The sequence below is a fragment of the Canis lupus genome, chromosome 10 (genome assembly GCF_003254725.2).
Source record: "Canis lupus dingo isolate Sandy chromosome 10, ASM325472v2, whole genome shotgun sequence".
NCBI lineage: Eukaryota > Metazoa > Chordata > Mammalia > Carnivora > Canidae > Canis > Canis lupus.
Genome location: NC_064252.1, coordinates 32,678,349 through 32,703,900, shown reverse-complemented (window position 1 = coordinate 32,703,900; position 25,552 = coordinate 32,678,349). Strand labels below are relative to the sequence as shown.

The 25,552-nt window shown below is 45.3% G+C and overlaps 1 protein-coding gene, 1 long non-coding RNA gene and 1 pseudogene across 9 annotated transcripts in view; all 3 read left to right on the top strand.

Annotated features, from left to right (window-relative positions):
• RIC8B (RIC8 guanine nucleotide exchange factor B) overlaps positions 1-8,843 on the top strand; it is a 99,885-nt gene extending 91,042 nt beyond the window's left edge. For 4 of the 8 annotated variants that reach the window (XR_007413506.1, XM_025461905.3, XM_025461887.3 and 1 more), the window contains one exon: positions 7,451-8,843. Coding sequence is in view for 2 of the 8 variants with exons in the window: in XM_025461887.3 (XP_025317672.1) it covers positions 7,451-7,562 (112 nt within the window). In the remaining 6 variants the exon portion in view is untranslated. Of the gene's footprint in view, positions 1-621; positions 761-1,426; positions 1,599-7,450 lie in introns of those variants that run through there. The other 4 variants (XR_003142039.3, XR_007413505.1, XR_007413504.1 and 1 more) reach the window with 2 other exon arrangements.
• Positions 8,844-14,807: 5,964 nt separating this feature from the next.
• On the top strand, positions 14,808-14,920 carry LOC112675748 (U4 spliceosomal RNA; annotated as a pseudogene).
• A 2,469-nt stretch (positions 14,921-17,389) lies between these two features.
• On the top strand, positions 17,390-24,602 carry LOC112669050 (uncharacterized). The gene is made up of 3 exons (XR_003142036.3): positions 17,390-17,954; positions 21,136-22,005; positions 24,271-24,602. It is a non-coding gene; the product is annotated as an uncharacterized LOC112669050 (long non-coding RNA).
• Positions 24,603-25,552: the final 950 nt, after the last annotated feature.

Genomic DNA, 25,552 nt, shown 5'->3' with positions numbered 1-25,552 from the left:
CCACTGTACTTCAGTGTATTATGGACTGTTCCAGCGATGCTGAAATCTTGAAATAAGATGCACTTTCAGACTTGGAATTAGGGCAAAGATTACAGAGCTGCTTTCTCTGGGCTAGCACCGGCTCCATTCTAGCAGGCATTTTTGGAAAAGCTCTGTGTTCATTAAAAATGTTTTATTTACTTACCAGCTTCTCATCCTATCTTTCAAATGTGAAAAGGAATTAAATATGAAATGGCTAATTTAAAATGTCAGGGTTCTTTTTTTCCAAGCCAACCTTACATTAAGAGCAGGAATCCCTGTGCCACAGAAATGGTTCCCAATTATCCCGTCTTGGGTTTTGTTATACATTGTACAGAAGTCAACAAAACAAGTATGTAACAGAACCTGCCTAAATAGCAGCCACCCTCATTAGAAACAGAGAATTAATCAGGGGGCGATTGAAGGAAGCAGTGCCTCACAGGTTTCCCCCTTTCTTCTTTTCTAATCATAGAACAAAATATATTACATAAAAGGAACGGAACTATTATGCAGTACTCAATTAGAGGGAGGTGAATAGGTCTCTAACATGCTGTTTTATCAAAAGAGCAGACTGGTGTTTGCATGACTGTTGTTTCATTACAGACCCTGTCATTAATTCCATGTGTCAATACTGCCCTGTAGTACACAGAGCAGACAAGAAAGAAGAGCCCTTGAAAACAAGGGAATGATTTTTGAGTCGTTATCAAGCTAAGTGGCAAGCGGGAAGCTGAAACTCGTATAGGTAAATTCGAAGGGACTCTTGGGAGATCTGCAAGTGGGAAACAAGAATGCATTTTACCAACTGCTTAATTATGTCCTGTTTTTCAACAAGTACTCTTGAATTGAATGCTTTGTTTGTATTGCACAAAAACATGTGCTGTGGGCAAGAGTATTCTCTTGCTTCCAGGTCAAGTAAAGTGTTTTATACACGCATACATCTGGCCTATTCTGTAATGTGCGATTGGGTATGTTAGTATCTGAGCCCCAATATTGCACTGTCATTTCTGCCCCAATATTGCACTTACATAGGAACCAGAAGCCCTAAGAAATGGAACCTTATCTAAGGTTCTGAGAAATTATAAGCCCAGGCATCCCAGAGGACCATCCTTATAGGAAAATGGTGGCTCAGGAAAATGTTAAAATATATCTGGGGGCAAAAAAAAAAAAAAAAAAAAAAAAGACCATAAAAATTTAAATATGGTATAAATCCCATAATCTCCCACCCCCTAAATCTTTAAGAAAGTATTTTTTGGTTTCCATTAGTAGTCCCAAGGGTTAGGCTGGGGCAAAATAGGGTTTCCTTTCTTGGACGTGCTTTATCTATGTCCTCGTGCCTGGCCAAGCCCTTATAGATTATGGTTCCTTATCGTTTAGTAAGATCAAATTTCTAAATGATGTTTCGTTCCAGTTGAACATTCTTGGAGGCTTATCTCTTCCCTGGCCAGATGCCTGATCAGATGAGAAGCCCGCCATGATACTGTCACAGTGCCTAGAATGGGCTCTTTATCCAGTAGACATCACTGTACTTTTTGATGATAACGAGGGCAGTCTTAACTTGTGTTAAGGCCTGTGTATAGCATTGAAGGTAAGTATGAAGGAGTTGTTGCTATGTGAATATCTTAATCCTGATGCACATTTCAATATACAGTATATCCGTTTAACTATGATGTACATATTACCTGACACCTAGCCATCCTTTTTAGATATGACCTTCATATTTAGGGCAATAACTCTTCATGAAATGGCCTATTTTTTGAGGGCCATGATTGAATTTAGATCCTTTCTTGTAACACTTGCCATTGCTTTGATTTACTTTCGTAACCATTCTAATCATCTGCCAGTAGTTTTGCAGAAAGGATTTCTGGTCTTGGTGTCAGTCAGTTATAGGTAGGATGCTGTGTTTGACTCTTAGGCTTTGAATATATATCTTGATTAGAAACAAAGGCTCAGCATTATTGAATTTTAGTGTCTTAAAAACCTTTCAGCTCTATAAAGGATGAAAATTATTTAGTAGCTAATATTTAGACTCATAGAATAGAATCTTGGGGATCATCTTGTCCAACCCCTTCATTTTATAGATGGGTAGACTCAAGCCCAGAGAAGAAAATGACTTGCCCAAGGACACCCAGCCAGTTAGAGGACGATCTGAGTCTAGAATCTAGACCTCCCAATGTCTGGATGTAAGAAGCTGAGTCTACACAGTTAGTGGTTGAGAATTCCAGGCTGTGTGGTACAAAGGGGGCCTGATTTCTGCTGCATTGTCAGAATGTCTAATGACATTGACTCATCAGGAAAATAATAATTAAAAATAATAAGAGGATTCTTGACAAATGGTTCTCTACCATTCTCCATTTATGTCACGACCCCTATAATATAGCCTCTTAACAAACATTTACTGAGCACCTACTATGTGCCCCCAGCCTATACTAGATACTGCAGATCATAGCCAGATAAGACATGGACTCTGCCCTCAAGTTGCTCACGGTCTACCAGAGAACAAGAAATCCCTGGAAAGCATTATTCAGAATTTCCTATAGAAGGCTAATACCTTTCCTAACTCTGTAGATCTTGATGATGAAAGTGAATCTTCCACTCAAAGATGTGGCTTTTCTCTTGATCATGGTTTATTTATTAAGAGTCCCATAAAACACTATACCTTCCCTTTTTGTGAAAGTACAAGATAATATCAACGGCAACTCAATTTAGGTCATAAACACTTACTGAGAACCTGTTGTTGGCAAGGCGCCTGTGCTAGACACATAGAGATATGAAAATTGAATACGTAAAGCATAGAACAGTTTCTTTTTAATGTCAGGGCAATACTGTTTCATGTCTTTCAAACTTTGTAATGAGAATTATTTTTAATAAATATTCTTAGATAGGGGACCCTTGAAATAGAAGACCAAAATACCTCTATAACTATAATCTAGACTTGTCAGCCTAGGATTTCAAAGTCTCCATTCAGATCCTGTTTTGTACCCCATATCTGTTTTGAGCTTTCTTTTTCCTTTATCTCAGCCAAACCAGCCTGCTTGCCAGTCTCTGCACACAACTAACCCTTGCTTCTGTGCCTTTGCTTGACTAATTCTTCTGTTCCTAGGATGCCTTTATCCCCATGAATCCATGTCCATCCCTGCCATTACAGTCTGGCCCTGAGTTGTCTCCTGCGAGGAGCCTGTGATCAGCATCCCCACCTCCTCCTGTGTCCCTCCCACATGTACATAGCCCAGATGATGGTGCAATAACATTTCTGTGGTATTCATTACTGCTTCCCATTCTCCATCCACATCTTGCTGATCTAGATATAATATCTTATTAAATAAAACAGTCTAGTATAACCAGGTCATTCATCAGACCTTTTAGGAGTGAGTCTCTATATCAAAGATTTCATTTGGGTATTTGTGGGCTGTTGTATGATAGAGAGCAAGATCAGAAACATTGAGATGGGAATGTGACAAGCCTGGAGTCCAGCAGAAAACACAGTCATAAAGCTGTGAGAGATCCTCTCTCTTTCCACTCCCAAACAGGACAAATTTCCTTTAAACATATTTTGATTACAATAAGAGTATATTATTGATGAACTGTCAAGTTAGGGAAAGCAGGGCTCTGCCTGTTAATCATCTCAAGCTTGTTGATCTGCTGTTCTGTAATTCTTTTAATATTGTTTAATGTGTGTGTGTTTTATCTTCTGAACTGACTAAAAGCTTCTTGAGGACAGGGACCATGTCTTTTATTTGCTTCTGCATTTTCATCCCCCCACTTACTCCCAGAGTGCCCTATCAAGCTTGGGGAGGCCTCCCATAAGCACATAAAGACAGGAAATGCAACTTGTGGTTCCAGCTTCATTCCAGCCATTACACTACAGTTTATGTGTATAGTGGCCTTTTGCCTTCATGACAACTCGATGAGGTAGGTATTTCTATCCCAATTCTACAGATAAGGAAATTGAAATTCAGAGAGTTTAAGGTCTTACTGTTAGTGACTGTGGACTCAGGGTTAGAACCTAGGTCTGTCTGACTCCAAAACCTGTATGTGCTTTTCACTGTACCACAATAATAACTAATATTTAGGACCTTTGCAGTTCATAGAACTCTTTGATCTACATCATTGTTGTTATTGCTACCACCACTGGTTCTGTCATAGTTACTCCTTACATCATCACTAGGAAGTAGGTAGAGCTAGTATTAGCATTATCCCCATTTCACAGATAGGGAAACTGAGACTCAGACTTGCCCAAGATCACACAACTGGTAAGTGGAAGAGCCAAGGCTCCAAAAAGACTTCCTAACTCCAGATATTTTTGTTTTTTACACTGTATCACATTGATACCTTAATTAATTTGTATAAATGCATGATTTATGGCCAGTTACCACTGGCATCTCTCCAACTGAGGTGTCCTTAATAAGGCCAGGCATTCCATGGAGCCCTCAGAGGAGCTTTCATGTTAGTGGAAGGGTGATAAAAAGGACCTAAAAAATAAATGCTTGAGAAGCATACTTCACAAGTGAGAATTAAAATATGGGGCCCATTATCTCATAGACCAGTTCCTATAATCAGGCCATGAAATTAATGTTAATTATTTCCATCATGAAATTGGAATAGGGATGAAACTGATGGACTTGATTTGAAAATATTACTCCTAGATTTGAAGAAGGTGCTAACTGCTCTGTTACAGCCAGTAGCTTGCCCAGCATCATCCTGTTGTCACAGAAGTAGAGTCATGTTGATAGTGGGGGCAGATGGAGTGGGCAGGGGCCTATCTACCCAGCGTCTTATCACCAATCTCAGTAGAATTCCTCTAGTCCCATCCAGGGTCCTGCTTCTACCTATCCCGATCCTTGATTCCCTAGCCCATCTGACTACCCTCATCCACTGGGTTCCTTTAGACCTTTCAACTTTCTTACCCTCAGTGTTTTAGTCCCAGCCAATTATCCCTTTTTCCTTTTATGTCATTAGTAAGTAGTATCCAGTGTCACAAAATCCTTTAACATGAGCAGATAGAACTAGGGAACTAGGTTGTAAAACTATAGATATGTGGACTATATCAGTGCTAGAGGGAAGTTTTCATGGAACCAGGTTGTCTAGCTGGTTTTCTGCAAAGGCCTCAAGCTCTTCATGTCCTAAAAGGTGTCAGCATCTCCCCTCCAAAATCTGCTTCATCTGCTGTGTTCTTGCTCCAGTGAATTCTATCACCATCCTCTTAGTCATCTGAGCTGGAAGCCATAGGGACAGTCTATTCCCTACTCTATCCTTTACCAGCCCTCTCCCCTTCCAGCAGGCCACAGCCCACATACACTGTACAGTAACATCCTAATGACTGGTCTCTCTGCCGTCAGGATCCCCCTGGTCCAGTGCGCCTTCCACATTGCTGCCAGAGACACTGCCCTATGCAACAGATGGGATGTCCCTTACAGGGCAAAACCTAAGCTCCTTACCATAATATTTTAGACACTTACCCACTCAACCTCAGACTACCTTTGAGCCTTTCCTCCTGCTACTCCTTCATTGACCCTCACCACTCTCCAAACACTGGGCCCTTCCGAGCTTCATGGAAGCAAAGAGATAGAAAAGAAATGGACACAATCCAAAGAGGGATACAAAACACACAAGTAGATGGGACCATACAGAGCCCTTTACACAGTCTCCTATGCCTTCTTTGCCTGGCATTAGATAACTTACTTGTGATGCCATGCCTACCTTCCCCAGGCAGTACAGTCTGTGCTTCGTCTTAGGAGCTACCATGCTGTCAGATACTGTGACAGCATTTACCCCATTATGTACAGAGTTATTTTTCATATGTGTTTCACCTGCTCCTTAAGGACTGTTGTACCCACTCTTCCTTTCCCTGCCTGGCCTATGGCCTATGACCTAGCTCCTGGCCTGTAGGTGTTGAACAGACGTTAAACAACTGAACTTAGTGCGCTCCTGCAGTGCCATTAGGGCAGTTAATCCAGATGTGGTATACTGCAAAGAGCACAAGCCCAAGGTTCAGAAGACCTGTGTCCCAGGTCGAGCTTGGCACTAGGTGTGTGACCTTGGGTAAGTCACTTAGTCTCATTTAATAAACAAGGGGGTTGGACTAAATGATCTCTGAGGCCCCTTCAATTATAAGTTCTATGATTCTGACCCCATTTCTTGGACTAGGAACATCTCCTTTATAACTCAGGAGCCTCGGCATAGCCTTGCAGCCCCCCCATTACTCGGATCATCTTCTGGCGCTAGCCAGAGCTGCTTGATTAGGCTCCTATTGTCTGATCCAGGGAACACTGAGCTGTTCTTACCTCTCCCCAGGAGTTTCACTGTGCCTCTAACACCTCACAGTGCTGTGTGGCTGGCCCTCCCCAGGAGGGAGCCCTTCTTTGTGCTGTCCTCAAGGACAACAGCAAGGAGGCAGAGGGAAAGCAGCTTTTATTGTTCCCCTTCACTCCAGATCCTGCCAACATTGCAGCTGCTGCCATGTGGGTTCTTGGTTATAGACATGTTTTCAGGGGGTGATGCCCATTTCCTTGAGAAATAAATTTTATTTCTCATGTGCCTCTTTGAGGCTACTCTTAAAGTGCACTGCTGACATTTTTGGGGTGGGAGAAGGGCTAGAGTTAGTAACTCAACAGGTACATTTGCCATAATCTCCATGTAATAAATAAGAGCCTATGAAAAGATTAAATAAATCTTTCCTAATGCTTTTTGATTGACTTAATCAATAATTAATCATCTTTAGATGAGGCTGTAACTTGTGGAGTAGATATAATTGGATTAGCTGAAAAGAGGCAGTTGGGGAGCTTTGAAGAGATTAAAATGGCTGTCAATCCCATAATTAAACTGCCACAAACAAAAGCAATGGTGTTTTTAAAAAAAAAAAAAAAAAAAAAAAAGGAGGAAAGAGAGAGAGAAGGAAATAAAAGGGAGGGAGAAAGTTGGGGAAGGCCAGTTGACTTGGATTGAATCAAGAAGTACTTATGTCTCACTAGAGATTGGAGAGGCAAAATCAAATGTGACAGATTTATTCCGTTGAACAAAATCCATACGTATCAAATCATCCACTTGATTGTCTGCCTGGCCCACCGGGACCCGTGAAATTTTGGCAGCTTCAACTTCACTAAAACAATGATTCCACAAAAGGAAAAAAAGTTAATTATTAAAAACAGAAGAGACCTGCTCCTTGTCCTGAGCCCGTTTAGACCTTGACTTTTCATACTTTTAATTGGCTTAGTAGGTTTGGCCTGTGTGAATGAAGTCTTTTATCTCCCTCTTTTTCTTTCCATGCCCCTTTCATCTTTCCTGTTACAAACACACAGAGAGCTTGAGGAAAAATACTTTGGTTTTTAAAGACTCTTCTTTTTAAAAGGATGTGGATTGGGGTGGAGGGAAGGGGTGTGTGTGTGATGCTGGTGAATACTTTTTTTTTTCTCTCTCTTTTCTCTCGTTTTTCCAGAGAGGAGTTGCTTAAACCAATGGGACTGAAGCCCGACGGGACAATCACGCCTTTGGAGGAGGCCCTCAGCCAGTACTCTGTCATCGAAGAGACCAGCTCGGACACAGACTGAGAACGTCACTTGCCCAGCACTCAGTACTGCTTTTATTAGCATCTTTTCTCTGTAGCTCCAGGGGAGTCTTTTCTCTAAAACATTTATGCCCTTGCTTTGGCTAGAAACACATTAACTGGTTTACTCATTGAGAATCCAGCATATTTAAGAGGTGATCCTGTGTTTTTGCGATACCGAGGCATTCATCCAGAGCTGCAGGTAGATGGAGTGGCAGGGGCTAACCACAGGAAAGAGGAATTCCGTTTCATCAGGATGGAACTGCAGGACTTCATCCTGTAAAGCAGCCCCAGTTGAATCTGGCCGTTCTGTTTGCCAAGGTTCTTAGAAGATTGAGTCGTGGCCTTCCTCTCGCTTGTGAAAGCTGCCCCTTCTGAATCTCTCCAGCAGACGGAGGCGCGTCGGCAGCAGAGCAAGCTGCTAAGGGCTGAGGCAAGTGACCTATTAGATCAGAACCGACTACATGGAAGCCAAGCAGCTGCTCCATAAACCTGGCCCCACTCTTCATTTCAATTTTGTACAAATATGTGGAAATGCACACACAACATGCACACACACAGCCCCAGACTTACAAACAGATTACATTCTAAAAGTTTGTAAGTCCCTTATCGAGAACTTCAGAATACATTTCTCCCTATAAAGGGTTATAAATGATGGTTTAGTTCTGAGGCAGCTACAGATGCCTATTTATTCCCTTATGTACCTTAACACTAGTAGCATAGAACTGAACCCCCATCTGTATCATTGCATGGGAGCATGCATTCTGAGGTCTAACTCGGGGTGCCAGGAACACACATCCTCCAACCCAGCAGAGGGGATGGGGCCTCCCGGCACACTGGGAGTTCTCTCGTGGCCTCCACCAGGGATGGAGGAAGTCAGCAGCACCCATTTGTACATATAGGTCATTCATATGTCACAGGTTTTAAACTGGGGACTGTGTGTGCGCTTGTGTGTGTGTTCTACTTTCTACCGTATGTGATCAGTTTAATGGTAACTTTATTTATTTAAAAAAAAAAAGAAACACAGATAGTTACTGTTAAACTGATTAAGGCTGTTTATTTTTACTTTTAGAATTGGTCATATGAAGAAGTAGAATATGAATCCTGCAATAGACAGTGGGCCTAGCTAATCAGTGGCTAAAGCTGAAAGGGGTTGGTTTCCTTTTATATATGTATGTATGTATACATATACATACATATATACATATATACACATAGATAATGTGCTTAACCACTGCCTTTTAAAACTTTAAATTAAATAAAACATTGGGGTTGATTCAATTTAGCCATCTGTGTGTGTTTCTTTATAGATACATGGGGTAAACAATATTTCAGAGTTTATGCTTTTCTAAAGTGCTTTCACATCCATTACCTCCCTTACCACAGTAGCCCTTTTAAGGATAGGTAACATACACAGAGTATTAGTGGAAAATGTCATTTATTCAGAGATCCCTTCTCTGACAAAACAACTGTTCAAAGATGGACTTTTTAAAGGCCTTTGAGCTGCCAAAAGAGATCACCAGAGTCTCTTGCTCATAGGAGAGATCCTCAAGAATCTCTCTTTTCACCTCTTTACTAAAATTTGCATATGTTTCTAGCAGGTTATCTGGCTTTCAAGCCCATTAAAAAAAAAAAATGGCAGAGGAGACTGCTGCTTGATAGAAGGCAGGTCTACCAAGAGCCACTGAAGGCCAGCTGAAAACCAGATAGGAAGGTAGGGAGGAGGAGGAGATCTACACCAGGCATCGCAAATCTGGGACGGCCTGGTTCCCAGAGGACACTGGTTGGCCCAGAAGGATCTGTACCTACAATATGGCCCATTGACAAATTCTCAAAGAGAGAACCCAGAATTTATTTTTAAAAACCTAAGTAAATCCAAAATACTCCAGAATAAAAGGCTAGAAAGAATACAATACACTCCCTTTAGGATCTTCATCCAGATAGTTGGAAAAGTGGTAGGTTGCCCATTTTTAACAGTAAATAAAATGAAATTTGGCAATTCATAAATTTAGATTATGTGAAAAAAAGTTTAGACAAAGTATTTTTGTTACTTCATTCTACAAATGCATTTTAAAGTATTTTTATAATTTCTACAGTCCAATAGCTTTCTCATAAGTGTCAGCTTCCCTAAATGAAGATCTGTTTACTGGAATAGCATCTTGCCAGCTTATGCAGGCTAAGTGTTTGAACAGTCCTGGTTAAGTAGCTGTGTTCTTGTGCTTTCAAGAGTTTCACTTTGAGTTTCCCCTGCACTGGGTACTAAGCACTAAGCTTTGTTTTTGAAGAGAGCATTTGCAGGGGGAGTGGAAGGACCTCATTTTGCCCCTGGAAAGAGAACGAACATCTGCTAAGTGCTTTCTACCTGCTGGGCTTTTCAGGTCTCTAATGACATGTAACCTCATCTCATCTCTTGTTAGAGACCTTCTCTGGCAGGCCTCAGTTTCCCAGTGTCCTAGCAAACAGGAGTCCAAGTCTGGCACCTCCCTCCCTCCCCTCACCACCCTGACCACCTGGGTCCTCACCGTGCCTCCTAGGACCCTGGAGTGCTGGAGGGCAGGCATTCTCAGGCCATTTTAAGCAATAACCATTTCAGAAGAACCAGTTTAAGGAATTTTGTAAGCAGGGAGGTAACCTGGAATTGATCTGTGAGTGGAAGAGTTGCTCAGGGCTGGATTTCAAACAAGGACCTGGAATTCTTTAGGTGAGAGACCAGGACTGCAGACTTCCCCCAGACAGATGCTTGCCGAGGTGGCCCACAGTAGGGATGAGGAGAGTACAGTGGCCATCCGTGCTCTTTGGTCCCTCACGTCCACAGCCCTGCTGCTCCGGGGCATGTGAGCATGTACTAAAATAAGCTACTAGAGCTGCTGCTGTAGAGTAACAACTGCCAGATGCTTGGGGCCCCTTTCCCATACCCAGTGGTCCTGGGAGGGGGGAGACAGGTGTTTACTTCCCTCCTTTATAAACAGTGACACTGCCCGAGGCGGTACAAGTACAGTGTATCCCCTTACCACATCAGTCTCACTGCCTCCCAGTACTAGGTGTAAGGTGTCACCTGTATGGACTTCTCCCCACCACCACCTCTCCCATTATGAAAGTAATATAGGTTCATTATGAAAAGTTTGGAAAATGCAGAAAATTAAAGTTAATTCACCCAAATCCCACCACCAAGATAATCACTGTTAATGTTTTAGTGTATTTCTGTCCTGTATATTTTCTATGCATATATAATTTATTTTATTACAAGACTGGGATCATACTGTATTTACAGATTTGTATCCTGCTTTCTTTAACATATTGTGAGCATTTTCCCATGTCAATAAATATTCTTCAAAAAGCAATGGCTATATGATATTCCATTATATGAATTGTGGTAGACACTGCTAACTGCCTACCCAATATTATTCCTTCTTGCTAACACACAAGATATCATGGCCCTCACCCCCCAAAAAGGTGCATGGTGCCTTCCTGGGAGATAGCATGAGCCCTGTCAACAGAAAATAGGAAGGACTCCAAGTGAGGCAGATTTGCTCAGCCCTACAGCACCCGTTTATAGAAGCCTCAGCAGCACAAATCATGACATGCTTAGATTAAGTGCCCAGATAATTCTAGGGTTTTTGTCATGGAGAGGCATTTGGCAGTTGCAAGGGACCCAGAGGACTTTTAGAGGTCTGCATATGAAAAAATGTCAAGGTTTACTGCTATAGAATCCAGTTAGGGACCTGTGTTTCTTGGCGATGCACTTCACAGCGATCCCAGAGGAAACGGGCACACAAGTTTCAGGAGACACAAGCTGTCCGTTCAAGAGAAGATGAAACCTGTCAGAACTACTGGGTGTGTGTCAGCACGATGTGGAGTAGGAACAGATGAATGGTGTTCCAGGAACAAATATGGGTGAGGGAGGGAGAGATTTTTATCAGCTGTCCTTAGAAGGCTGGGGAAAATGAGCTTCCCAGGGAAGACAGGCAGCATTGTGCCAAGCCCAGCCCCAAGTCTTCCAAGAGGGGTTGGGTGGGGAGAGGCCGAAGCCTCAGCGTCCTCAATCAAGCACTGCATGTAGTCCGTCAGCCCTCCTGTGCATCTAGAATAGTGCTAGTTATGTAGCATCCTCAGGGGCAAAAAAGAGTCACTGTGGCCATTTTGTGAGTTTTGTGGTTCATGTGAGCCACAGTTGAGAAAGGCTGTCCTGAAAAAAAGATTGAGATTCTTATCCATGGCTTCTGGAGTCAGATTTAAGTTTTCTTCTAATGCAACACAGTGAAGGTCCTGAGCCCAAGGCTCCAGCTGTATCCCTGGTCTCACAGAACTTTACCTTTTCTGCATGGACCATAATTTCAGCTGTGCACATTTACGGAGCAACTGTGTGCCGGATACTGTGCTAACCACTTTACATACACTTTCTAATGTCCTCTTCATGACACTCTTAGGGAGAACTATTCCAATGATCTCCATATTCAGGTGAGAGAACTAAGGTATACAGAGAGCAAGTACTGTGTATAAGCAACACAGCCACTGAGTAGCAAAATCTGACCTCAAGCCTGTGTGACATACATGTAAATCTTAGACCATGTGTTGCTTTTGCAATCAGAAAGAGGAAATAAAGTCTCACTTATTTGGGAGAAAAAAAATGTCAAGAGACTAAAATGGGAAAAAAAACAATCAGGAAAATAATTTTCACATATTTTTCTTGTTCCATTTCCAAGGCTTTATAATAAAATACTTTGAATCCTACTCAGGAACTAGTCTTCAAGACTACTCATAAACAGACCAATCCACATCAATCTGTTCAGTAGACATTGATTGGGCCTCTAGCATGTACCAGGCCCTGTCTAAGGTGCTTGGAGAGATACAAACGTTCCTTTCCCCATGGTGTCCACAGTGTGATGTCCATCACCAACGCCTGCATCAAAGCGCTTACAGAAGACCAGGAACAGGTGCAGCTACCACTGAGCAGGAGGCTCCTGGGGATTGCTTAAAATCTCGTAGGTCATCTCTGAGTGGGGCATGAGCTTGTCATGTATAGGGAAAGCCAAAAGAACTGGTTCAAACAAAAGCTCATAAGCAAAAGGCACAGGACATGTTTGCAGGACACAAACAGGTAAGTAGGACTGAAACAAAGGTATCCCAGCTGTTATGACGGGACACAGGAGTGGCAACCTGCTGGCAAGGGAAGGACACGATATGAAAAACCTGCCCTACCAAGTACATATCGGAGGGGAACAGACAGTAGAAGAGACCAGACAGACCGTCTGTTGCATCGGGGCCTGGGAGGGCAAGCAGAGCCTGGACAGGTGCCGTGGCAGTAGGTGTAGAAGAGCAGGATGGAGTTAAGAGGTCCTTAGAAGCTGGAATAAATTTAATGTGGTCTTGGAGAAAGGCAAGAAGGAGCTCATTTCAGCTCCAATGGAAAGGGTTTTGGGGAGAAGGTAATCTAAAGCAGTGGTTGCCAACCCGCGAACGAAGCGTCTTTGGGTCTGGCAACAGGCAGGTGAAGCTCGGAGTTATTTCAAGGAATCTAAAAATGTGTATGGTCCCCAAGCATCATTTATACACTGAATAACCAGTGGCTTAGTCATGCAGGCACTCCTATTTTACAAATACTGTATATATACATGTTGATGCAATGAATAAAGTTCATTCATAAGCATTACTGAATTCATTATATCTTTTTGCCCATCTAGCTATTAGCTAGATTTTTCTCAGTCAAGATACTGCTAATAAAACAGCTATCCTGTGGAACGGAGACCCACAACGTTTAGGCTTTTAAAAAAAATTATCATAACTGAAAAGACTTAGAACTCTTAGAAACAAGTAACAAATTCCAACTAGACTCTTCATTCTGGAAAACAAACTGAGGGTCGCTGGAGGGGAGGTAGGCCGGGGATGAAGTAGCTGGGTGACGGGCATGAAGGAGGGTGCGTGATGGGATGAGCACTGGGTGTTAAACTATCTATTGGCAAATTGAATTAAAAAAAAAAAAAAAAAAAACTCAGGCAGCCCTGGTAGCTCAGCGGTTTAGCGCCGCCTTCAGCCCAGGGCCAGATCCTGGAGACGCGGGATGGGATCAAGTCCCATGTTGGGCTCCCTGCATGGAGCCTGCTTCTCCCTCTGCCTGTGTCTCTGCCTCTCTCTCTCTCCCTCTGTGTGTGTCTGTCATGAATAAATAAATAAAATCTTTTAAAAATAAAAAAATAAAAAGAAAACTCAAACTAGTTTAGTAGTGGAAGAACATGAGTATCTTTCTGTTAAAGGAAACAGGACATGAACAACCAAGCTGTGGAGAGGATGGAGATGTAATAGGGTCTCAATTACAATCGAAGTCCAAGTCTTGTTATAGTGCAGGAGGAGATAAAGGAATTGATGAAATCCTTTTTTCACAGTAAGTGACTTTTAAGCCTATTATTTTGTCTTCAAAGTGAAAAAAACCTCAACACGAATTTCCTTCTTTGCTGCTTTAACAATTCTAATTCCCTCCTCCTCTACCCTCTGCCTCAAGACAGATAAACTCGCTGGGAATAAAGACAAATTCAGGAAAATAAAACACATACGGATAGATTTTAAAAACCACTACCTCATTTTACCTAAAACACAGACCCTTGAAACTAAAACTTGACAATGGTTTAAGGTCTGACTTCTAGGCGGCTAAAAGAAAAGAGTTACTCCTGTGGTGTTAAAATGAAACCATTCTCACACCAAAACCACAGTAAAGCAATGGAAATTAATGAATTAAATTTCATACTAAAAGTTTACATGAGCCATATGAGGTTACCAACTGTTTAACAGTCAACAAAAAAGAGAGAAACCATATAAGCCAAATAATATAGTCAAAAGGTACATTTTTAAGTATGTGTGTCTAAGAAGTTCAAAGTGATTCTAACTGCAGACACTTCTAGTTAAACAGAACACTTTGCACACCTGCATTTACCTTGACCATCTTCTGGAAACCCATCAAAATGGAAGTAAATGGATGTTTTTAAAGAAGGCTTAAGCCTAATAGGACAGTGAGAATTAAGAGGACAAGCAGGAAAGAGCCATCAACAAAACTTTAGAAACTGGAAATTAGATGAAGCAGGAATAACTGACATAGAAAGAAAATACCAGATACCTAAAAATGAAAGCCTGCAAGAGGGAATCCAACAGCGAGAGGACACATGCTAGAACCGGCTGATAGCAGCCCACAAGAGCTGACGGTCAAATTTTTAGGAAAATTCCAAGCTGGTTAAAAAGAACCATTATTAAAAATTAGGTAAGCTTTGCGCAGTGGCAATATCATAGCCAATGAGGTTTATCTGAGGTACGATTATTGCTAATTGAAAAATTAGGTAAACCTCAATTAACTTATATTTAATAAAGCTAATAGCTGTTCAAAAGTCTTCACCTCCCTATTATGTAACTAGGTCTTATTATCTATGCTCTTGAAGTCAGTCACGTCTATTGCGTCCGGAAGGTGGAACACCAGGGGCCTCCTGCTCATTTCTTCCCAAGTCCTGTTCAGAGACGTCATGATGACAGCTTAAGCTCGGCTCCGGTGGGAGGACTTCCACCCCGGGAATGAGCCAACACTGCAAATCAGGGCTTTTCTCCCTGGCGAGCCAATTAAACAGTTACCAGCACATCCTTGTGATAAACCCTGCAGAACCCCAGAGGGCTCAGGAGTCAGAGGTGCAGGGTCCTTCTGAGCATAAGGGTGTGGGTGGGGTGACTGGCAGTCACCTGGTCTCCCCAGCCTGCTCTGCCTCCACAACCAGGAGATTGCTGGTCTACTCCCGGGATGAGTTCATCCAAAGGTCTCAGGTGCAGAAGACAGGGCTACTTTGCTGCATCCAAGAGAATCAGATAAAATACCTTCTCCCAGTCAATTCCAAGAACACTGGCAGCCAGGACTCCGTGGTTGAGGCAACTAACCCAAACGAAGGATCTAGACAGGCTGAAGGTTAGGGATCTGCCAATGAAGAGGCCAGATGCTGGCCCTTCCCCGCCCAGTGAAGCCACCGCTCCTTTCTCCCTTCCTTCATCGAGCTTGCATTTAACACTAACGTGCCAGGCCTCAGGTACAGCAGGCGCATAGTGAGCAAAACAAAGACCCTGCTCACATGGCGCTGGGACTGCACAGCACAGCGGTGGACGTGACAGCGTGCCCTGCGAGACGCCTGTCAGGGGACCCACAGGCACTGAAGCCGAGGTGGGCTGGGGAGAAGCTTTACTGAGGGCACCAGGGAGGCCTCCATGGCCAAGTGTTATTTGAGCAGAGACATGAAAGAGGTGAAGGAGCAAAGGGAACCCCCGGGGCGGATTCTCTCCAGGCCACGGGAAGTGGGAAACGCAAGTGCAAAGCGGGGAAACAACAGACCCGGAGAGCCCGGGGGTGGTGGAGTCCAGCGGGTAGGAAGGAGACGGGACAGAGTGGCCACCAGGCTGGAACCGGCGGCCCCACACCATACACAAGCAGCTCCCAGAGAGCTTGCAGTTTGGGGGAGGGGGGTCACTGACTCGCTCTGAAATAGGAAGAGACACTCCGGGGTCAATAGATATTTGAGGAAACCCACACATGAAAACCACAATCCAAAACGAACAGAGAAGCAAAGAGCCAAAGAAATGGCCTACAAAACTGCGCTGAATTACAGACTTCAACTCCTTTATGAGAATAGAGAGGAAGCAAGGACCTAAAAGAAATCCATCCAGAGCAGAATACAATGCAGGAAAACCACCTGATGGCGGGAAGCTTGGTCACCAGACGCTTTGTTTTTAAGTATATGTGGGTAACTCAAAAGCCGAGGACACACGGTATCGGACCCAGGGTATAAATATGACAAATCCTGCAGGAGCCCGAGGAGGAAGCCCTGGCCTTTGGGCTTCCCGCACTTCCCGGGCCTGTTTACACGTGCTTTTCCCTGGTTTTTCAATACATGGTTGTTGTTGTTTTTTTTTTTTTTTTCTTAAGTTCTCACCAGTCTTCACTGTACTAGGGGATCTCAGGAAGGGGATTTCCAAAGCTTGTGGGAAAGCCCAGCCCTCCCCCTGCGACGCCTTCACCCACAGCCCTGCCACACCCTGGCCGGCCCCACAGTCTGTGCTCTGCAGGCGACGGCCACCAGCAGGTGAAGGGCTCCGACCGCAGGCTGCCCCGCCCCCACTTCGTCACAATGCTGGGTTGTCACCCGTGCGACCTCCCGGACCCTCCGATGACCCTGTCCCCTTGGGTGCTAGGAAGACCCTAGAGCAGCTCACAGGACCGAGATCTGTTTTACTTACTAGATCACCGGCCTGCTGGGAGAGGACACAAGTCACCACCAGCCAGGGGGAGGCGATGTGGGGCAAGGTGTGGGGCCCCGAGCTTCCACGCTCCCCCAGCCTCCGTGTGGTCACCAACCCCATCCTGGTGGGGTTTATGGAGGCTTCAGGCCACAGGCAGGATTCCATCGGTGGCCGTGGGTGACCAAGTCAACCTGAGGCCCCTGCCTGGAGGTCAGGGAGGTGGTGGGTCTGAAAGCTCCAACCCTCTAATCACCAGGACGGAGCCTCCTCTGTCCACCAGTCACCCCCTTAACATAACAAGAGACACCCCCAACTCTCATCCCTTAGGAAATTCCAAGGGTTTTAGGAGCTCTGTGAGCCAGGAACTGGGACAAAGGCCAAATACATATTTATCATAGATTATAATATCACAGCTGCCATTGTCCTCCGCATCCTTATCATCAAGCAAAGTGGTAACAGCAGGAACCACCGTGTGAGAAACACGGGGAAGGTCAGACCCCGCACAGCCTTCAGGCTCTTCAGCGGGCCCTCCTCCCGGGAGCCCCCCTCCCCAGCGGTCCCCTCCCTCACCCCTACCTCCCCTCAGAATCCCCCTATGATCTCCACAGACACGTTCTCCAGGGTGAAATGCAAGGCAGGAAGGCCCCAAGGCCCCCGGAACGAAGGCAGAAGTACACATTACAGCTTCACCTCAACATACCAGCAGGTCGGGATTCGCACACCTTTTCGCTGATGAGAAAAATGAGGCTCGGAAAGATGAGGCAACGTGGCCAGTGTCACAAAGCTGCAATTGGCACAGCAGGGATTTCGTGTGTATGTGTGTGAGCCCCAGGTCATGTTTTACATTACTACACCACAACTGCGGCACAGGTGACCCCTAAACCTGCGCGGAACACTGGCTCTCTTCCCTGTGTCTGGGAGGCAGGAAGGAAGCAAAGAAGAGAGGGAAGGGAAGCCATCCTTTACCAGGCCCCGCTTGTCCCCTCAAAATGCTCAGGAATAATTAGACTAAGTGTAGTAAGTACTCACTTGATGATACTAAGGGCTTTGTATGATCACGTCAACGAACCAAACGAGAGTTTGCACACCCCGTTGCAGCAAGCCAACGAGAACAGACACCCAGCTTTTGCAGTGAAGAAAGGTAGGCTATTCACTGGTGGGCGCCGCCCAGGAGAACACGGGGTGCTAATGCTCAAGTCCCCAACGCCCTGATGGCTTGCAAAGGAGGGCTTTTAAGGGCAAACTTTGGGGTAGGAGTCTCCTGAGAGGGTGTTCGTCCTTGACTGGAGGCCAGGCGCTCTGATGCCACTTGGTCTGGTCCCCCAGAGGCCTTTTCCATCTCAAGACGCTTGGAATCTGAAAAATATCTTCACTTGCAAGCTAGTGGGGTTGCATCCTACTGGGTCCTCCGTTGGTCCAGAATTGGGGGGGGGGGGGGCACATGACCTCTAGTGTTCATTCATCTGAGCTGACTTCAGTCATTCTCCCTGCGGTCCTCGGGGCACCCATCGCATAGCCGCTGTTATTTTTCCTAATTTACAGACAGGAAACGGGGATCAGACGGTTAGTCCCTCAGCGGGTTGGCTTCGGGCGGCGCGGACCGGGGCCACGCGCCCCGCGGGGCGGCCTCTCCCTACGCCGCATCTCACCCGGGGGCGCTTCCTGAGCTCCCCGGTTTCCGAAGGTCTTGGACCGGGCGCCACGTGGGGTGTCGGCGACGCGTGCCCGCGGGGACTGGCGAGGCGCCCCCTGCGCCCCCCCGCGCCCCCCGCGCCCCCTCGGCCCCGGCACCCCCAGCTCCCGCCCGCCGTCCCCGCAGGGCCGCGCCTCCGGGGCTGCACCCGCGCCCGCCGCCCTGCACGCCCCCCCCCCCCCCCGCCGCAGCCCTGCGCGCGCACCTCCGCGAGGCTCCCCGGCCTCCGCCCCCCCTTCCTAGTACCTCCCCAAACAGGAGCAAAACGTGGAGGGGCGCTCCCGGCCCGTGGGCCGCCACCCCCGGCCCGGCAAACCTTCCACGCTCCCCGCCCGGGAGAGGAGGGGGGCGGGGGGCACACACACCCCGCCCCGCCCCGGTTTTCTTGGGGTCAAGTCACATAATCTAAGAGGGAGAAAACCCCCGCAGATCTGTGTGACGGCTTTGGGGCTTTGAACCTCTCCATCCTCTAGGGCTGATTATGGCCAAGCGACACTTATTTAAAAAGCATTTAGAATAAAATGATGCACTTTCTTTGTGCCATCGGCTCGCCTGACTTAAAGCACAAACGTCTGAAACTTGTCCCCTTTTTGCTGCAGGTCAGCCCGTCCCGTGGCGGCACCGAAGGGCGGGGCGCCGGGGCGCAGCTGGGGACTCTCTAGGGCCCGTTTGCGGGGAGGGGCGGGAGGCCCGAAGCGGATCGTCTGTGTCAACAATCCTCGCTGGGAAAGAGAGAGCTCTTGGAGACCTCCGCGACGTGGAGTCCAGGATAAATGATGTTCCTGTTTGGAAAGGAAACAAAATGGAGGTGAAATTCAATAAAGGGCGGCTGAAGAGAGAGGCTCCCAAGGCCTTCTCAGCACAGCGCCCAGAGAAATGAGCAAGAGCGGCCGGAGGCGACGGTGCTGTGCGACCCAACAAAGGCCCCGGGCGCCACCGGCCACCGCCCTGCACAGGGCCAGGGGAGCTGGGCTCCAGGGAGGGGAGGGGGGCGGGGTGGGGGTGGGAGGGAGGTGGAGGGCTTGGGGGGAGGGGTGGGGGTGGGAGGGAGAGGTGGAGGCGTTGGGGGGAGGCTAGTTGAGAGAAATGCCCCAGGAAACAATGACCCAGCTCTACTCCAGGACCCTCTTAGGCTTGCCTTTGGGGAAGAGGCAAAACCCATGAGGCGCCCCCTCGGGGAGGGGAGAGGCTGAGTCACTGAGGCCTCCCTCCAGTGCACCGGGGTCCGGAGGCCTGCCGGCTCCCCCCTCTGGCGCCCCAGCTAGCTTCAGCCAGGGGCAGGTCTACCCGGAGTGGCAGCCCTGGCCTGTGCAGCCCCTGACTGCCTAGGACAGCTTTCCCTTCAAGAAGCTCCTTCCAACCCACACCCTGAGAGGCAAGCTGGGATTCCCAGTTCCTGATTTATCGACAAAAAAGAAAAAGAAAAGAAGAAAGAAAGAAAGAAAGAGAAAGAAAGAAAGAAGAAAGAAAGAAAGAAAGAAAGAAAGAAAGAAAGAAAGAAGAAAGAAAAAGAAAGGAAGAAAGAAAGAAAAAGAAAAGAAAGGGAAAGGGGAGAAGAGAAGAGAAGAGAAGAGAAGAGAAGAGAAGAGAAGAGAAGAGAGAAAGAAAGAGAAAGAAAGAGAGAAAAGAGAAGAGAAGAAGAAAAGAAAGAAAAGAAAAGAAAAGAAAGAAAAGAAAAAAAAAGAAAAGAAAAGGAGGGGAGGGGAGGGGAGAACCAAAAAAACAGAAACTAAGGTTCATGGGGGTGAAGGCCTGGCTGGAGGGTGGCGCTCCAGCAAGTGGAAGGGGCTTCAGCTCTGGGCCTCCGCAGCCCAGCGGTCCTGTGTCCCTTCCTCTGCCCCCATCCCTCCGGAGCCACTTGCCTCAGTGGCTGCAGACACTTTCCCTGGACGGAATTCCTATGGACGGCCTCCCAGAAGAAGTAGCAGGGTTCTCAGCCCCAGCTCTGCACAGATGTCGGTGGGCACTAACCTGAAAATAAGTTGTATTGATTCAACGTACAGAAACTTTTACCTAATCTGACTTGAATAAGAAGGGATCAACCTTAAAAATAAATTAACCAGTTATTTTACTAACAAAACAAGTTTATTTGAGAATAGCGGAGGAATTGCTTTTGGGACAAGCAAGCTACAGTGACCCGCAGGCTATTCTGAAGAGAGGGAGAGAAGGTCAGCTTTTATTAGGTAGGAGGAAACCTGGTTGGGAGGAGACGTTGAATAAAAGTTTGTGGGAGAAGAGTCGCAGGTTGTGATTTCTCACTGGCTGCCAGCTGGTGGGTGATGTACTGTTCCTGTGCAGGGAGGCATCTTCCTTCTTTTTCTTAAAAGCACAAGATGGGGGCGCCTGGGGGTTCGGTCTCTTAAGCGTCTGCCTTCAGCTCAGGTCGTGATCTCAGGGTCCTAGGATGGAGCCCCTGAATTGGGTTCCCTCCTCAGCAGGGAGTCAGCTTCTCCCTCTTCTGCTCCTGCTCCTCTTGCTTGTGCTCTCCTTCTCACAAATGAATGAATGAATGAATGAATGAATGAATGAATGAATGAATGAAATCTTAAAAAAAAAAAAGCAGAAGATGAAATCCCTATGTGAAAAATGTCCTCCCTTGTCAAAACAATTCTCATCTTCTTTCTTCCAGCTGGTGATGCAGGCTCTGCGGGGAGTATCTGCCTGCAAGCGCCCCTTCAGAGCTCCGGTTCCATTTTAAATGAGGTTTCCTTTATTTTCACAAAGGGAATATTTTCTTGCACCCAAACTGAGGCCCAAAGCGTGTGATTCAACAGCTCCATGATGTTAAAAAGCACATTGCTTCACCTCAAAGTTAGCAAGATGACAGAAGTCGCAGACGTCACACCCAGACCCGACAGTATCTAAGATCATCTATCCCTGTGCCTCCCTCTTAAGGGTAAGGGGACTTCCCAAATCCTCCTAATCAACCTGAAGATTCTTTGAATGGAATTGGATCACCTGTGCATCCCTGAACTGACATTATTAAGGGGAGAATAATTACCCTTCATTAATAAAGCCTACACATGTAACCAGGGCTGAGATCAGCTTCCCCTGAAGTCCAGGGTAAGAAGTGGAGACATGAGGGGGAAAAAATCAGATTCTTTTGGAAAGAAGGGGATAAAAGTGAATTCTGAGTAGGCAACCAGGAGTGACCACGAAACAAATGCATCCACTAAAGAGGTGTAAGAAATACATGGACTTTGGCTATAAAGCCACAAGAATGACTAAAATGAAAAAAGATGAACTGTGCCAAATTGTGACCAAGTGAGTTGGCAAAGGAGTAAAGCCACCAGAGCTCTCATACGCAGCTGATTCGAGCTAAAGAGCTAATCCACTCCAGGATCTACGGAAGCTGAATATACATGCTCTGTGTTATCTACCAATGCTACTCCTAGGAATGTACCCATATGTTCACCCTAAGACGTGTGCTAGAATGTTCACGTATTCATAAGCGCCTGAAACTGGGAAGGCACCCAAATGCCCATCCACACTAGATCAGGTAAGTAATTGTGGTATATTCACACAGCAATCAGAACAGACAATCTACACCACACGCAACAATATGCATGAATCTCACAACATAATGTGGAACAAGAGAAGCCAGGGAAGGTAGCACATCATAAAAATGGGAAGTCCAAGAGGCTTGATTCAGTAGTTGTACTATGATAAGAGAATATCTTGTGTTATATTCCCTTTATATAAAGTACAAACCCAGACAACTAATCTATCCGTGTAGACATGAAGCAGTGAGGCTAGAAATTACTCTCGCAGGGTTAGTGAATGGAAGGGAGCATGAAAAGGGCTGGAGGAGCAGTTGTACAATGATGAGATGTGCGCCTGCCTGTGTGTACATTGTATTCTCATGATTTCAAGATAAAGACTCTAGGGCAGCCCGGGTGGCTCAGCGGTTTGGCACTGCCTTCAGCCCAGGTGTGATCCTGGAGGCCTAGGATTGAGTCCCATGTCGGGCTCCTTGCATGGAGCCTGCTTCTCCCTCTGCCTGTGTCTCTACCTCTCTTTCTCTCTCTCTGTGTGTGTCTCTCATGAATAAATAAATAAAATCTTAAAAAAAAGATAAAGACTCTAGAGTCATACAAGCTTGGAACTGAATCCTTGATGCATCAGTTATTCGCAGTGTGACTTTGGGCAAGTGCCTTCACGTCTTGAACCTCATTTTTTCACCTAGTATATGGAGATAATTATGATACTCATGCCATGGGGCTTGAGAACATGAAATGAGGCTGTGCATATAAAATGCATAGCACTGGGGTGCCTGGGGGGCTCAGTTGGTTGGGCACCTGAGTCTTGATCCTAGCTCAGATCTTGATCTCAGGGTCATGAGTTCAAGCCCTGTGTTGGGGCCCAGCATGGAGCCTACTTTAAAAAATAAAATGCATAGCACAATACCAGGCACATAGTAATCAATAGATAGTATCTATTATTATTATCATCATCATTAATAACAACAAAGACGGGGCCTCCTCAGGCACAGCATTGACTCTGAAGGGCCTCAGCGGTAAAGTGAACAGTTTTAGGGCCATTTAGTGATAGGAATTCATTGCAATGAACCAGAGCAGGCAGAAAGGAAACATCAAGCTCCACAAAGTAACCCAGACCGGTGCTTTTCAAATGTTACTAGACATACAAATGCCCTAGGAACCCAGCTAAAATGCAGATTCTGATTCAGCGGGACTGGGTGAACTGATAGTGTGCATGTCTAACAAAGTCCCAGGTGAAGCCAATCAATGATACTGGTCCACAGACCAACTTTGAGTAGCAAAGCTCTAGGTCTTGGAGAATGCAAGAGTTGGAGGAATGTGAGAGACATGGCGGTGGCGGGGTTGGGGGAGGGGGGCTGTGCATGGGAGGTAGTTTTCCCACATGGGGCGGGGACAGATCTAGAGTTATAATGTGGTGCAGCTTCTATAATAAATCCTGTCTCAATAAATAAATAAATAAATAAATCCTGTCTCGTGTGACGTACCCAGTGCTTCTGCTCCCCCATTCAACTCTAACTGCCATATCTGCCATGAGGAAGTGTCTTCTTTTTTGTTTTGTTTTGTTTTCTTTTTAAATTGAATATATGAGACAGGCAAATTGTCTGAGAAAAGAAGGCAATTAGAAACTTCAGGAAATGAACAGCCATGCACAAAAGGAAATGTAATCACAAAAAAAAAAAAAAGGAAATGTAATCACAGGCAATGACTTGACTCAGATGAGGAATAGTTATTGATCCTAAATTTTTAGAATCAACACATAGACAAAGTAGAGAAGATGTGTCATTACCCAACAGAATTTAGATGTATCAATCTTGACAATATAAAAATAAAAGTTTGAAACGTGGAAGTGAGGAGAAAAGAGCTGAAGGGAAGGCGGGATCACTTAAAAACTCATTTTAAGAAGTGATGAGTCAAAACATCCTGCTTCGATTCTATTATGGTTTAGAGTTTACTAGAAAGAGGACAGACATTTGCCTTGTTCCCTATTTATCCCCAGTCTCCGGAATAGTGTTTGGCACAGAGAAAGTGCTCAACGAGTACTTGTTAAACGAAAGGGGAGCTGGGCGGGGGGTGGGGGTGACTGGGTGGTGGGCACTGAGGTGGGCACTTGACAGGATGAGCACTGGGTGTTATTCTGTATGTTGACAAATTGAACACCAATAAAAAATAAATTTATTAAAAAAAAAAAGAAAGAAAGGCGAGCAGAGTGTCAAAGCCTAAAGGTACCTTGGAGACCACCTCAGTCCACTCCCTTTATTTTACAGATGATGAAACCAAGGTGAAGAGAGCTACAGGAAGTTGCCCAGATCCCACTGCTATTTTGTGGACAAACCAGGGATTAAATTTAGATTCTCTAACTCCCAAGTGCTGTGCCCTCTCCCTCAGGCTACCACCCTTAGCATGAGCCTTCTTCTCGAAGAATCACACTGAGGTTTGGCGGAAGTCCCTTCCAGTCTCAAGAGTGCACCCGAGAGCTGACACACCGGCTACCCTGGGCCGCCTGAACTACACCATGGAGCCAAGACCAGGGATGGGAACATCGGTGGGCTGACCCGAGTGTCGCTGACCTACCCACCAAAGATAATCACAGCTAAGAATTTAGTGTCTTCCTCGTCTTTTTTTTTATTTTTTTATTTTTATTATTATTTTTTTTATTATTTATTTATGATAGTCACAGAGAGAGAGAGAGGCAGAGACACAGGCAGAGGGAGAAGCAGGCTCCATGCACTGGGAGCCTGATGTGGGATTCGATCCCAGGTCTCCAGGATCGCGCCCTGGGCCAAAGGCAGGCGCCAAACCGCTGCGCCACCCAGGGATCCCTCGTCTTTTTTTTTAAAACACATATTTTACTACTGTGATATTACATAGAATTTTATCTACTTTTTTCACTTATTATTAATAACATGAGCCTCTTCTCTGTGATATATTCTGAAACACTTGGTTTTTTAGTTATTTGCATCGTATTGCTTCACATGGTCGTACTGCCCTTAAGTATTCCTCCATTGCTGGCTGATTAGGTTGCTTACTATTTAAGTTTTTATTATTTGGGCCTTATAGTCATGGCATCTGTAAGAAAATCTTTGTATCTCTTATTACTTACTTAGTATGGATTCCTAGAAGTGAAATTACTTACTGGAAATGAGGAATAAGCATTCTTAAGGCTTTTGTTACATCCAGCCAAACTGCTTTCCAGTAAGTAACCCTATATTTTCTAAGGGACAGTTTGGTGCATCACATTTCTATGTGACTACATTTGAGGCTCTGACAATTTATTTCATCAAAAAATACCAGTCCTTTGATCCCATGGCCATTTCCCTACTGTGTCTTTCTCTTGTGTCTATACATGGTATCATTCAGGGTCATACATGCATTGGATTGACATTGAATAAAAACTCCATAGTGTCTGTACTATGCACTAGATAGTCTAGGTACTAGTGTCTAATATATGGATATACATATATTCTTTAATCCAACTAACAACTTTAAGAAACAGTATTGTTCTTTTCCTCACTTTATAGCTGAGGAAACTAAATACTTAGAAAAGCT